This window comes from Maniola hyperantus, chromosome 2, assembly GCF_902806685.2.
Source record: "Maniola hyperantus chromosome 2, iAphHyp1.2, whole genome shotgun sequence".
NCBI classification, from domain to species: domain Eukaryota; kingdom Metazoa; phylum Arthropoda; class Insecta; order Lepidoptera; family Nymphalidae; genus Maniola; species Maniola hyperantus.
The window spans coordinates 2,553,153-2,568,732 of NC_048537.1; the positions used below are offsets into that span (position 1 = coordinate 2,553,153).

The window sequence follows — 15,580 nt, forward strand, 5'->3', positions numbered from 1 at the left end:
ACTGATGTGTCAAGTCATCATTCAACGAACGGAGAACAGAAAACAGTTCAAACTGTCGGCGTATTTTATTGTTCCTTAAATAATTATCCACTAGATCACTACAGGTTTTATTGACCACTGACAAGTCCATGACGTTGGCTAACCTCGATTTTGGCACTGCCATTGCTCATTGGCCGACGCTCTACGGACGCGTTACATGCCAAACCCATACAATTCAAGGTCATATCTGGTAAACAAATTACTATCTGTAGCTAGGTATATAAGTGGGTAAGAACATATCAACGATGTACCTATTTATTATATCCATTGGATGAAATCAGACTTAGATAAGTATAACGATTCAGTTTCGCAGAAACCAATCACTCCTTTTAACTTTTAGGTGAGTATTCCAAATAATTTACCAAGGCAAGGTTAAAAATTATTCCGTATCTATGAAATTCTTGAGATAAAATTGGAGTCTGAATCACAAGAAATTGGATGAAGTTGATCAGCTATAGGACTACAAAAATCTTGTAGCTTGTCCTGAAACAATAAGCGAATCCTTTTTTTCGTGGGATATCCGTCATGAATACCATCTCACCCATGAAGGTACATATATATGTAGGTATTAATAGGTAGTATATAAAGTGGAATGTGCCCGGGGAGGAACAAAGCTTATATGTTGGACTTTTACCAATTAAACCCCTAGTGTTCCACGCATCGCCTGGTGGTTGGGCTACGTGACCACTAACCAGACTCGTTCGAGCAACCCAGCCACTGGCACCCTCTGAGGCAGACCCTTGGTGAGGGCCTGCCTCGGAACGAGGTGTCCCTATACACCATCAGAAGTGCACCAGGAACACCAAGGCATCTCGAGAAAATAACTTGATTCAAAAAAATAAAGATTTATCGAGCAGATCGTGTCTAGCAAGTTCCATCATAAGAACTTTAATAACTCAATTTTTCAATCCAAAGCAACGATAAAAGTTTTGTACCTTACTACCACGAAACCGTAATAAAACAAAAAGGTCGATAAACTAGCGTGCCCCATAAATTCATGTTAAATCCAATTTATTTGCAAACTAAAACCTATAAACCTTGAAATTCGGCAGTATTTAGTCGAGCACGCAGAAGTTAGCCTAAATCCATTGCATGCAGCACGCAAATAGTAAAATTGACATTTTGCTTGAACTGCAAGCGAGTAGCAAGCAAGAAGCGTGACGTGGTTGACTCGTCAGATCCAGTCGACTGGAAACTAATGAACCAGTGAACACATGAATAAAATATGGCTCGAGGAATTTTAAGGCGATGTTTGATAAACACGACAGATCGTTAATGAGGCAAATTATTAAGGCTCATCATGATCAACCTATCGTCGGATCACCATAGAGCACGGGTTTCCTCTCAGAATGAGGAGGGTTTTGGCAATAAATCAAAATGCTGGCCGAGTGCGGCCTGGCAGACTTCCCACACCTTTGAGAACATTATGGAGAACTCTCAAGCATGCATGTTTCCTCACGATCTTTTCGTTCCTCCACGATTAGGAGGCTGACGTCTTAATCACTAGGCTAACACCGCTATTTCTTAGCCATTATCAAGTATCTCCTACAAGCTATAGACTCTCAGTTCGGGTCAAATGGTAGGTAGGTGCCTACTCGTTCGAAAACAATATGGTGACCTCGTTCATTGGTAACCTTTAGGAAGATCTTGGGAATGCGTCCAAAATCAACAAACAATTCCTATTATACATGTCTCACACCCGTCTTTACTCACGTGTTTAGTCGACGTTAGCCCGGCTAGTTTCGAACCCATTAAACACGTGAGTAAAGCCGGGTGTGACTGGAAATCACTCATGATAGTTTAAACGCTAAAACAATTTCTTCTTGTCTTGCTCTAAAAAGCTTCATTTAAAGCTTCATAAATATATAATCGGGCATTATGATAAGGAAGTAATTTTGATCATTCGCCCTTCGATGCCTTCCAATCCATAAGCAATTTCCCACAGTCATTTCCACTTTGATTACTAACACAAGCAGTATATTATAGGCCTTGAATTTCAGCACTGACATTGGCCGCAGCAGAACGAATAGCGAGCAAACGGGGCAAGGTCGCATCCGCTGGGAATTGATCCGTACCCCCGCGCGTTGCATAACTCGAGTTACGTAACCAACTCTACATGAAAGCCTGTAGTAGGTAGTACTAGCCCTACTAGCACGTTTATATAGAAGCAGGGCCGGATTATGCCATGTCAATGTTCCTAAGTAGAACGAATAGCTAGCAAACGGGGCAAGGTCGCATGGGCATCCGTTGCACCCCCGCGCGTTGCATAACTCGAGTTACGTAACCAACTCTACATGAAAGCCTGTAGTAGGTAGTACTAGCCGTACTAGCACGTTTATAGAAGCAGGGCCGCATTATGCCATGTCAATGTTCCTAAGTAGAACGAATAGCTAGCAAACGGGGCAAGGTCGCATGGGCATCCGTTGCACCCCCGCGCGTTGCATAACTCGAGTTACGTAACCAACTCTACATGAAAGCCTGTAGTAGGTAGTACTAGCCCTACTAGCACATTTATAGAAGCAGGGCCGGTTTAAGCCATGTCGGTGTCCACACCCATGAGAACACTCTAGCAAAGGTTGAAATTGTAAGTTTGTAAAAGATCAAAGTACCTATTCTAATTCACTACATCGAGCAATTCAATTGAGCTCTGGAAATGTTTGTAATTCATAAAATTGTTTTTATTAGTCATAACTCATAAGTATAGAGTATCTATGAACCGAATCAAATGACGTAGGTATAAGTAATTAGGATTCATAACTCACACGTACCTACCTATCTATATATAGTGCACTTATATGGCTTTATATACACCTATCATAATCATCATGATCAACCCATCACCGGCTCACTACAGAGCACGGGTCTCCTCTCAGAGTGAAAAGGGTTTTGGCCATAGTCTACCACGCTGGCCATGTGTGGATTGGTAGACTTCACACACCTTTGAGAACATTTAGGAGAACACAGGTTTTTCCTCACGATGTTTTCAATCACCATTAAAGCAAGTGATAATTAATATTAACTGCAACATACACATAACTGCGAAAATAAAAGTGGAATCAACTCCCTTCGGCGGTGTTCCCATTAGATTACAACATGGGATTATTCAAGGGGCGGACTATAAAATTCCTGAAAGGCCGGCAACGCATTGGTGGTTCCTCTGGTACGGCAAATGTTCATGGGCGGCAGTAATCACTTAAGATCACGTGACCTATTACTAGATACTAGGTACTAGATAGTTACCTATTATTAGAAAAGTTATTTAAATTTAAATAAAAAACGCGTGCAAACGGTCTTGAAAAACGGTAAATGCGAAAAGTGAAGAATATTTATAAAACCGGCTAAATACCGCTGAAGCAAGGCTCGCTTGTGTCATTGCCAAGGTCTTCCAGAATCTTCCCACGGCCTCGCTTTTTTAATGCAAATGACATGTGCGAACTGTTCAGAGCTGAAGTTAATGAATTAACATTTATTTATTTTTATTTTGTTATTTGACAACTTAAAACTATCATTACAGGCTAACCTAATGCGATAGCTAAGTTAACTTAAATAATTTATATCTACTTATTACCTATTACATACTTTTTACTATTTACAACTAACTGACTTAAACTTAAATAACCCTACTTTATTTAAAACTTAACAAAAACGTTGTGGCCCTTATGAACTCGCCCAGTGAGCAGCTGAACAGGTCGATGTGTTCAGCGACCGAGTTGAGCGTGCAAGTCGCGCGCGTTAGCGGCGCCCGCTGCAGCAGGCAAGTGGAGGCCTGCGTCTGCGTGACCCACTGTCGTTCGGCACGCAAAAGCGTAACTCCTGCAGAACAGCACGGTTAAGCACCTTCCCTCTTAGCACCTTAAATATGTATGCAGCCAGGGATACTTCTCTTCTTAATTCCAGTCTGCTGTATCCCACCATGCCCATGACAAACAGAGTGGGATACAGCAACGGGTATCCCGGATACACTCCGTACAACTTTAGGTACATAAACCTTAAAAATTTATTTTGAATGCGTTCCAACATAACTTTGTACTTAGCTTCACCCGGTGAGCATAATATTATGGATGCGTTGCATTCCAGATGGCTTTTCACCAGGGCTTCATACAAAGCACGCAACGCCTCGATGTTAATGAACTCATCCGCTTGTCTTAGGACAAAACCCAAATTCCGATACGCTCTCTTACTATATAAGTATATATGCTGAAATGAAAAATTGATTAGCTAGGTAGGCACGTTATTTGACTATCACCTAAGGAAGAACAACTGCATCACTGTATTGTGACAGGAAGTGGTCAAGTTTTTTTTAAAGTTTTCCTTTACTATTAAAGTAAGTGATATCGTAGGTACATAAGACCGAAAAGTTAAAGATGCGTGCGCGGGATCGAAGCTCCAAACTACGAATAAAAGGCCGACGTCTTAACCACTAGGCTATAACCACTTTAGTTATTAGTAATCAGAGCATCATCTAGTTCGTACTTATATATTCTGTGTTCATACTAATATCCATACTAATGTTATAAATGCTAAAGCGTATCTGTCTGTCTGCTACCTTTTCACGGCTTGTACAGAGTTAGCTTACATCCCGAGGAAGGACAAAGGCTACTTTTATCCCGCAAAATTAACGAGTTCCCATGGGATTTTTAAAAACCTAAATCCACGCGCATGAAGTCGCAGTCATTATTTAATCAGTACCCCTATTATATTATTTTCGAAACTGTGCTTGTTTGTTGGTTTGTCCTTCAATCACGTCGCAACGGTGCAACGGATTGACGTAATTTTTTGCATGGGTATAGATAAAGAACTGGAGAGTGACATAGGCTACTTTTTATCCCGGAAAATTAAAGAGTTCCCATGGGATTTTTAAAAACCTAATTCCGCGCGGATGAAGTCGCGGGCATTATCTTAGTAGTTTATTATAAAGATCCCACGAGGAACCACTCATAACCCATTTCTGCAGTAAGATGTATTAGACTCCGTGGGTAGGTGCATTCAATTTATCGTTTCAATTACCGGAAACTCATTTAACGAGCAACCAAGGGGCATTGTTATTTGTTACTTGTGTGTTACTGTCGGCATACTGCCGCGTATTGCACTACTGCGCCTCACGATGCCTACGATAACTCGACAACGAGGACTTCTTGGTATAATATTATGTAGATAGTATAAGTACATAGCAAATATGGACCAGGGATGTTACAGAAGTGGTCATATCGAAACCGAATTCGGAACCGGAACCGGAATCGGAGGCGGAGGCAGAAGAGACAAGTGTAAGAAAATAAAATTAACTACGCACAGTCATATCGGTTGCATTCTTATTATCAGTTAAAAAATCATACTGAACCGAAGCTCGAAGGTGCAAAATCAATAGGAAGTTACGAGTATTTCGGAATCGGAATTGAACCTCTTTAACCTAATATGGACTCGATAAACGCACACACGCCAAAGTCTTGCGTCGCGCCGCTGAATCCAGCGGCTAACTTGCGACTCGTTCCCGAATGGTTCCAACGAAATCCGTTTGTCATCGGTTCACAAGATACAGCCCGCTGACGGACGGACGGACGGACAGTGGAGGCTTAGTAATAAGGTCCCGTTGGCATCCTTCGGGTACGGAACCCTAAAAATAACTTGGTAACCACGGAACCCTACCTAAAAAGGCAGGATTTTTCGGGATTCGCACGGAGTCGAAGCCACGGACGGGCGCTAGTCTCCGTATAGTCCGCGACAAGTTGAGATGGCAATCGGGGTATGAGGCGGGGAAACGCCCCACACACCCGCACGTCACCCACGCTCGCTCGCACCGGGTTAGCACGGGGGCTGTGCGGGTGTGCGGGGCGTTCCCTCTCCGATTTCCATTTCGACCTGTCGCATACTTACACAACTTAGCTAGGTACCTACCTATACCTACCTAATGCTGTTGAAAAGGTTGCGGACTGCGGTATGAAGTGGCGCTATATAGGTCAACTGCGTAAAGGTCACGCCGGTTAGGTAGGTATGTATGAAACAGCTGATGGGCTGGGGTGCGTTTATGGCTTCTTTGCCACGAACGCTCCACGCAATTCCATGGGTAATCCAGTCAAGGACACGAGGGTTTTGACCTTTGAAAAACATAAACACCATGCAACATGTCCTACTTTCATAAAAGAAATAGGAACGTTTTTGTGCTTTGCGATTTAAATACAACCTTTATACCTACTACCTATCCTACTCAAGTATTTTAAATACAACCTTTATACCTACTACCTATCTTACTCAAGTATTTTAAACATAACCTTTATACCTACTACTTATCTTACTCAAGTATTTTAAATACAACCTTTATACCTACTACCTATCTTACTCAAGTATTTTAAATACAACCTTTATACCTACTACCTATCTTACTCAAGTATTTTAAACATAACCTTTATACCTACTACTTATCTTACTCAAGTATTTTAAATACAACCTTTATACCTACTACCTACCTATCTTACTCAAGTATTTTAAATATAACCTTTATACCTACTACCTATCTTACTCAAGTATTTTAAATACAACCTTTATACCTACTACCTATCTTACTCAAGTATTTTAAACATAACCTTCATACCTACTACTTATCTTACTCAAGTATTTTAAATACAACCGTTATACCTACTACCTATCTTACTCAAGTATTTTAAATATAACCTTTATACTTACTACCTATCTTACTCAAGTATGTATTTTTAAGGAAACACAATAACTAATATAATAAGTAACGTAAACTCTAGAATCCAAATAAGAGGATGTGCCCATAGACGTAAGGATAGAAATTATTTTCTGTAAGTAGATACTTACTTACCCTACCTAAAATACAACAAGTTAGGTACTGCAGTCAGGACCTGAGTAAGGCCCACGTTCAGTAAGGACAGTAAGGACTTACTCTTATTAATTTATTATTTTAGCTTTAAAATAAAAGAGGCCTCCTTTGGGCTTCGCCGCAGTCGGGTTATAACTATAGTTATTTTAGTTATTATTACAGTTAACTAGCTGCCCTGGCGAACTCCGTTCCGCCTAACAGTCGATTCAATTTTTTAAATTTTTCTCTCCTTAAGAACCATCCTCGTACTTCAAGGAATATTATAAAAAAGAATTAGCGAAATCGGTTCAGCTGTTCTCGATATTTGCGATGAGCAACACATATTTAGTGATTCATTTTTAACCGACTTCAAAAAAGGAGGAGGTTCTCAATTCGTCGGAATCTTTTTTATACACGTATAACACGTGAACAACGTAGATAGGTGAACAATGAACAAGCATAAAATAATTTTGAAAAAAAAAGAAATGGAAAGTAGTAGATAACCATCTAATAAATGTAAAAACTTCTCGATCGATTAAAGTTTTTTACCCATTTTGACTTTTGACGTACGAAATTAGTGATGTGCTTGCCTATTTTCCGAATTCCAAAATTTTTGAAAAATGACAACATATTTTTTATGCTTAAGCTGAACATATTGTTATTCGTGATTTGGATTGAAATTAAATTATCTTCACTGTAAAATATTCGACAACGCCTTACGCCAGCAAGCTGAGGACCGGAATTTCAGGGATAATTTTTTTCAAACAATTTACAATATTGAAAAGCTATGGGAATTTCTGTAGCTAAGACGACCGTTTTAAAAGTCAATAAATTTAATCGTTGTAAACATCGTGTAATCAAAACAAGAAAAGAATAAAACTGAATTTCGTAGTGCCGGTAGTCGTACCGTAATACTTTTGGAAACCGTCCAGCTTGGGATAGGAATCGGCAACATCCTAATTTTATATCAGCCACTGGGCTATGATTGTGTAAACACAAATATTTATATTATAGGACTGTGGATTACTTTTTGTAGAATAAATGATTGCTGTGACGGATAGCTGCTGTAGAAGAAAGTAAAATGATATTCCCAAAAACGTTACGCATTGGAGTGTTACTCAGTAATTTATCGTAAGTTCGATGTGATAGCCATGGTTTTAAATGATTATTGCGAGCATTTAGAAAGCGGCAGGTCTGCGATGACCAGACGTGAAGCATCCCAGCAAGGCCAAGGTTGACAGCGGTAGGGCCGCGGTGCGGGCGCGGGGTGTAGTGGGCCTTAACGCTCCGCGCGCTCCCGCACCGACCATTCTACTCCTCGCAGTCGACTCTAACGGTTGTTCTAGTGCAAGGTAAGCGGTAGACTTTTTAAGAATTTAATCTACCGCCCCGACCAGCCTCTCCAACTGCTTGTGTCACACGGCACCACTTCAAAAGTTTTGATAACGATTAAATTGTTATCTAGTGACAATCTAAACCGTTTCAAGATGTGCAATGATAAGTTCAAGTGTGCTTTTTCCGATACGGCGGTTCTTTGCGGTGAGGAGTCCACGGTACATTCAAATAAAGCCCGCGCAGGTAAACGGTGGCGCTGGCCGGGGGTAGGTTTCCCTCCGAAAAGTTTTAAAGCGGTTCCCGAAGGGCGCGAAGCGTGAGCCGCGTGCGTGCGTACTGGGCATCGATCGGGACAACCCTCGCCCTCGCCGCTCCCTGCACAGCCACACTCATTTGGGCAAAATATCACTCCATCATTGCATTTAGTATCCCCAGTTCATTTTATTTAGTTGCAGTAGTTTTTTTGTGATATAGTGCATGATTTAGCGGCTAGTTACATCTCGTAATAATTGTGAAAATGGGTGGTTGTGCGACGAAAGAGAACAAGGAAAACAAACCGGCTGAAGAAGCCGACGGGTGCGTATTATAAGCCGGCATTTGTTTTTAACAGATTGTCGTTCTTTCTTTACAATTCCAAATTGTTCAGGATTTTATGACGGGTAAAATATAGATGCATTAGCAGTTTATATACTGGCAAAATATAGGGTAAAATTAAAACGTTAATAAATCACTGTTATTGAGAGTATTTTTTGGTCAGCTCATTATATTAGTTTTCAATTGAAGTTCTTGAAAAATAGAATATTTCAATGATATAATATAGTAAGGTTGATAAACGAATAGGTAATTATTTTTCATCAGGCTTAAATTGTTGTAAATGACCGAAAAATGTAGGTAATATGAAAACTTTTGTCTCAGCTATGTCCTAAAATCTTTTTGGAATTTATTGGATAATGTTCTTAACTAGTTAACTTGTCTTTAGTATTGAAAAAAAATATTTTAACAAATCACTAATGTTGTACTTGTAAAGCCAGTAGGTAGGTATTCCTAAGTGAATTGCTATTATACGAATATGATACGAAATTTTCTTGGAATGTAAAAATGAGACTGTAATTTGAGTATGCTTTGCTATGTTAACTACGTTGTCGTACAGAAATGAATGCAATTCAGTCATAAGAAACTCGCGATAACATTCGTAAGCAGTCGTCGAGTGGGAGGTATGGCTGCGCGCAGCAGTACCGGTGCGCAGTGAGCTGACAAATCCGTTCGACTTGCGCGCGGCTACGGTGACCTCTGGAAAAATTACGTAATTCTACTGAATTCGAGTGGCTCTTGGGTGTGTTCGAATAACAATTCTATACCTCAGCAGTTCCCCTGACACTATCACCTAGTTGCTAGACCCTCTCATCGCCCCTAGTAGCATCAAAAACAAACCATCACCATGAATTATAAATTCAAAGTCACGATTCCTGTTATTGTTTGCGGTGGTGCTGTTCTTGCGTATTACCTCATCAGACGGTTTGTAATATTTGTGTGTAAATTATTATTTTTATGGAACGTTATCCTGTAAATTAAACTAAACACAAACATTATGAAATTCAAATTCAGTGAATGATTAATAATATTTTATGCAATCATCTTAGTGCCATTAGTTATAATAGCTATTTTTAGGTTGCATCAGGAAAACTTGGCCATCCCTATTTTAAGAAACGGAAATTTTTTAAATTTTTTTTGTCGACCATAGTGAATTTTATTTTCACAATTTTTGTACGTCTGACGCGTCACGTCATTCTCTCATTTTAATTTTGCGCTTGGAATTGAAAAATTAGATTATATATTTTCGAAATCATGTGCACGCGAGCAACATGTGCAGCATTGAAGGCGTTAGCGCATTTTATTCTATTTATTTACTATTCAGAGCGTACTCAGAATAATAATTTTTATTGTATTTTTGCAGAAAAGCCGCAGCAATGGTGGACGCCGCAACCATGGAGAAATTGGAAGCTGGATTCAGCAAGCTCCAGGCTTCTGACTCAAAGTCACTGCTGAAAAAATACCTTACCAAGGAAGTTTTCGAAGCTCTTAAGAACAAGAAAACATCCTTTGGCTCCACACTCCTGGATTGTATTCAGTCTGGTAAGTTAAAAAACCGGAATAGGTATTTCACATGTATTTCAGTTCATTTTCGCTGAGTAGGTACCTACCTAAGGTACTCGAGGATATAAAATATAGTATTGATTATATTATAAGCAAAATAGCAATATGAACTTATCCGGGTTAATTACTGAAGCGTAAAAACTCGATAGCTGTTAAGTACCTACCTACTTGCAGTGATATATGAAATGAAACCGAAGCCTTCATTAGTGACTTCCTACGTTTTTATTTTGTTTTAGCGAATGTCGACCTTATCACATTAAGTTTTTATTTAGGTCATTGTTGAGATTTCCCTTTACCATAAGATGTGCCTTTTATTTTTCTTTCAAGAAACATGTAGGTACCTACTTAATTCTGCTATCAATTTTAGATTAAAATGGAAAATAAAAGATAAAAAGAACATAAATTATAATTTTGATTGATTGATTAGTATCAATAGATACTAAAATAATGTGTTCAGTAAAGGTGTTTGATTCCAATAAGAAAATGATTACCTAGTTTGCCAATTTATAAAAATGATTTAATTATTAAAATTTATCTCCTAGGGGTTGAGAACTTGGACTCTGGAGTTGGAATCTACGCTCCCGATGCTGAAGCTTACTCAGTGTTTGCTGAGCTCTTCGACCCCATCATCGAGGACTACCATACTGGCTTCAAGAAGACAGACAAGCACCCTCCCAAGAACTGGGGTGATGTAGAGACCCTCGGCAATCTGGACCCCAACAATGAGTTCATCGTGTCAACCCGTGTCCGCTGTGGCCGTTCAATGGAAGGTTACCCTTTCAACCCCTGCCTAACAGAGGCTCAATACAAGGAAATGGAAGACAAAGTCTCCTCAACCCTCTCCGGCCTCGAAGGCGAGCTTAAAGGCACCTTCTACCCCCTCACCGGCATGTCCAAGGAAACCCAGCAGCAACTGATCGACGACCACTTCCTCTTCAAGGAGGGCGACCGTTTCCTCCAGGCAGCTAATGCCTGCCGCTTCTGGCCGACCGGCCGTGGCATCTACCACAATGAGAATAAGACTTTCCTGATCTGGTGCAATGAGGAGGACCACCTTCGCATCATTTCCATGCAGATGGGCGGTGACCTGAAGCAGGTATACAAGAGGCTAGTGAACGCTGTCAACGATATCGAGAAGCGGATCCCGTTCTCTCATCACGACCGCCTGGGCTTCCTCACTTTCTGCCCCACCAATTTGGGCACGACGGTTCGCGCGTCCGTGCACATCAAGGTGCCCAAGCTGGCGGCCGACAAGGCAAGACTAGAGGAAGTAGCCTCCAAGTACCACTTGCAGGTCCGCGGCACCCGCGGCGAGCACACGGAGGCCGAGGGCGGCGTGTACGACATCTCCAACAAACGCCGCATGGGCCTCACCGAATACGATGCCGTCAAAGAGATGTACGACGGCATCGCGGAACTGATCAAAATCGAGAAGTCCCTGTAAGCTATCGATCTCTTACTAATCAGTATTTTTTTTTGTATTATTTATCGTTTTCACGTAAGTATTGGATGTTGGCTGGGCTGCCGGGCGAACTAGTCATCGGCGCTTCACTCGGGCGTTCGGGCACGCGGGCGGCCCTTTATACTGTTTTTCGTAAAAGTATTTTCTATAAGGAAATGGAAAATAAAGACAGCTAGCGTTAAGACCAAAACTGTTTGTTCATTTTATTACCCCCCCCCCCCCCCCCTTTCATTCGTCATTTATAACAACAATTAAGAGTTTTTACCTAAAATATTTAATTTTGACTATACTCTATAGCGTAGGTAGGTACCTAGTTTGTTTGTTTCTTTAGAATTTTATTCATTGATTGAGTTTCGTCTTTCTTCAAATCTAACACCATACCAGACCATCAATACGAGTAATTTATTACCTATTTTGAATAAATCATTTGACTTTGACTTTGAAAGCACTTTTAATATACGGGAAATGGTGGCCGTAGCCCGTTTATTCAATGTACTCTGTGATGGTGGCTTTTCAACAAGCACTTTAAATTTTAGCGCGGTAGCTACAAACTTTTTTAGTACCTACGTTAGTACGTATAGTAGAATCTGAAAGTGAATTAAAATGTTACTATACTTTAATTTGTTTATTTCTTTTATTAATTAGGTAAATTAAAAACATGCAATTAAAATATTTAATTTGAACTTAATATTAATAAATTATTATTATCAATAGGCACTGTATAAGCTAGCTAGTCAGACCGGTCGAGCTCAAGTAAAATTTCTGAAAATCGTTGCTTTACATCTTAATCTATCTTGACTTCCAAGAGGGTCAAACATATTGTTTTTCTTGATGCGATCGTCAAGCTAACGGGGCCAAGTGGCACTTTTCTCATATCTCGAACGTTGCGTCAAGCAAGGAAGCGTAGATGGAAGTTCTTTGTAAAATCTTCAGAACAAGGACTAAAATCGCATCAATCGTCATCGTCGTCAAGCATGTAAAATGCTTGACTCGAACATCAAGCAAATTTTGTATAGCCCGTGCAAAATGACACCTCACGCGCCATTTTAACTCTACGGTCAACTGTCGTCTGTCATGACAAAAGTCGGTTCACCTCAAAGAAAGATGGTTGGAAGATGTTTTACCCGTAGTCCGGTTCAGTTGTCCGGTCAACCGGACTATGGATAAAATAAATTATCCATGGTACAGTTAACTGTACCATGGATAATTAACTGTACCATGGAAAAATGTTCCATAGTCCTATGGAACATTTTTTTTTATCCATGGTACAGTTGACCGGACCACGGAAGATCTAGTGCTTAAGCTAGATAACCTTTATGATAACATTTTATGGTCTAAACTAGCGGCACGCTATGATGGCCGGTTTGACGTTTGTCCGCTCATGAAGTTCCGTATTAATTGATAACGACTTTGAAGGAAATAATTGTATTACTTTATTGACGATAGTGATGTGCAGAGATTCATAAATTTTATCGAATGTAGTTTTAGGTTTAGGACTCAAAATTTATTTATTAAATTGATTTCTTAAATGTATACAAGTGTAGAAAAATCAGTTTGCACCATTTAAGGGGTGAATGTACTTGTGAATATGAACAATTTTCACTATGTGGACAAACCTCTGAAATCGCAAAAAAATATCAATAAATTTTTAAAAATGGAATCTAATACGATCGTCACATAGGATCGCTGGCTAGCACAACTACTACCTCCGGCAAACTCGCGTCAATGCTCAATGCAAAACAAAGCAGTTTCGAATTGACGTTGCTTCGAAAAGTATAAACTGTCAGTGCAATGCGATTGTGATATAGTTTTGACCTGGCTTTGGATTTCAAATATTGATACTGCATTACTGTTGACCCTTGCTCGTTAATTTGGACTCTGTTCAAGCCCTTTGTTGTGGATTTCGTCGATATGACCGAACGTACGCAGAGAACTGTTCTAAATAGTCAGACACGTGAGTTCCTAATACGCCTTCGTAACTATTTCGATCGTGAAGCTCAAAATGGAGGGCCAATTTTACCTATAACGTCAGTGGTTGAACGCGTAGCTGATGCGCTTAATATTGGACAACGAACTGTTAGACGGATAACTAAAAAAAAATATGGCGAGACTGGCACAGAAGAAAATAAACTTCACACACCAAAAAAGAGAAAACGAGCAAAACCAGTCGTAGGCATCGATAGCTTTGATGCCGATGCTATCCGAAGACATGTTTACGGCTACTATTTACAGAAGGAGTATCCAACAAGAAAAAAGTTGGTGCATTCACTGAAGGAAGCTGGATTATTCTTCGGTGGGGAAAGTTCTTTAACGAAGATTTTGAAGACCATTGGATTTCGATACAAAAAATGTAACAAACGCAAAATATTGATGGAAAGATTTGATATAGCGATGGCAAGGTATACTTTTTTACGGCAAGTGAAAGAAATCAAAAATTGGCAAAATGTTGTGTTCTTGGATGAAACATGGCTTAATGCTAACCATACTGTAGGCCGTTCTTGGAACGATGACACAGCAGCATCTACTTCCAAAGTTCCTGTAGGAAAAGGATCGCGACTTATAATTTGTCACGCCGGAACCATCAACGGGTTTGTCGAAGGTTCTCTCATGGCTTTTGCGTCAAAAACCACTGGAGACTATCATGAAGACATGAATGGAGAAAAGTTTACTGAATGGTTTACCTCAATGTTGTGTAGCCTCCCTGAACCATCTATTATAATTATGGACAACGCCCCATACCACTCGATGCAAATTGACAAGCCACCTGCCCAATCCCAAAAGAAAGCTGATATCGTCGCATGGCTTCGTAAAAATGGCGTAGATGCAAACATGAATATGTTAAAAGCGGAATTAGTACGTCTTTTAAAAGAAAACAAACCAACCAAGATCCGATACGTCATTGACGAAATAGCATTAGAACATGGGCACAGAGTTATACGGTTACCGCCTTACCATTGTGAGTATAATGCGATTGAGTTGGTGTGGGCTCAAATTAAGGGATATGCTGCAAGACACAATACAGAACCCCCATTTACCACAAAAAAAATGCTAAAATTATTAGAAGAAGCTTGTGAACATGTGACTAAAGGAGACTGGGAAAAGGTTGTGAATAGAACTGTTAAATTAATAAGGGAAGATTATGAAAGAGATGTGAAAATAGATAATATTATAGAAAACGAACATATAATTATTAATGTATGTGATGATAGCAGTGACGACAGTGAAAATAGTAGTATGGACGAATCTGATTAATTATGGCCTTTTGTGGCACCTTTTTCGGTATCTTTTGTATTCATATGTTTCTTGTGTGCATATAAAGTATGTATATTCATTTTCGTTCAAATATTCAGTTCGTTCAAATAAATTAAATAAACATATACATTTTTGTTTTATTAAACCTATTTAATCAGGTACAAAAACAAAACTTAATTGTTTTTTGTTCGAGAATAAATTGACATTCCACATCACTATTGTAATGTGTCAAACCGGCCATCATAGCGTGCCGCTAGTGTAGTCTAAAACTATTTAATATTGACATTGATGTTCCTATTGATTGTGAATTCGATTATAAGTATTATACTAAATTCTGGAATATTATTTTCATTTTTCGCCTTACACAGAAGGTAGAGCTGAAAATATTAAGTACCTACATACTTTATTATGTCTCAACCTTTAAACTTTATTTCGAGGCAAGGTGGTACAGTACTGATACTTAATGGGCATCAACTCGCAATCCCAGTGTTACGTGGAGGGGGAAGTAGGCAACCTTTATT

General features: G+C 39.6%; 1 protein-coding gene across 3 annotated transcripts; it reads left to right on the plus strand.

Moving 5' to 3' along the window:
• The first annotated feature begins 8,065 nt into the window (after positions 1–8,065).
• On the plus strand, positions 8,066–11,997 carry LOC117994332 (arginine kinase). 3 transcript variants are annotated; one of them, XM_069502237.1, is made up of 3 exons: positions 8,066–8,208; positions 10,146–10,324; positions 10,888–11,997. In XM_069502237.1, exons 2-3 carry the CDS (start codon positions 10,159–10,161, stop codon positions 11,787–11,789), a joined length of 1,068 nt encoding a protein of 355 aa, XP_069358338.1. In that variant the 5' UTR covers positions 8,066–8,208; positions 10,146–10,158; the 3' UTR covers positions 11,790–11,997. The 3 variants fall into 3 exon arrangements, with proteins under 3 accessions (XP_069358338.1, XP_069358334.1, XP_034838115.1); XM_069502233.1 differs by lacking the exon at positions 8,066–8,208 and adding an exon at positions 8,450–8,767; XM_034982224.2 differs by lacking the exon at positions 8,066–8,208 and adding an exon at positions 9,547–9,706.
• Positions 11,998–15,580: the final 3,583 nt, after the last annotated feature.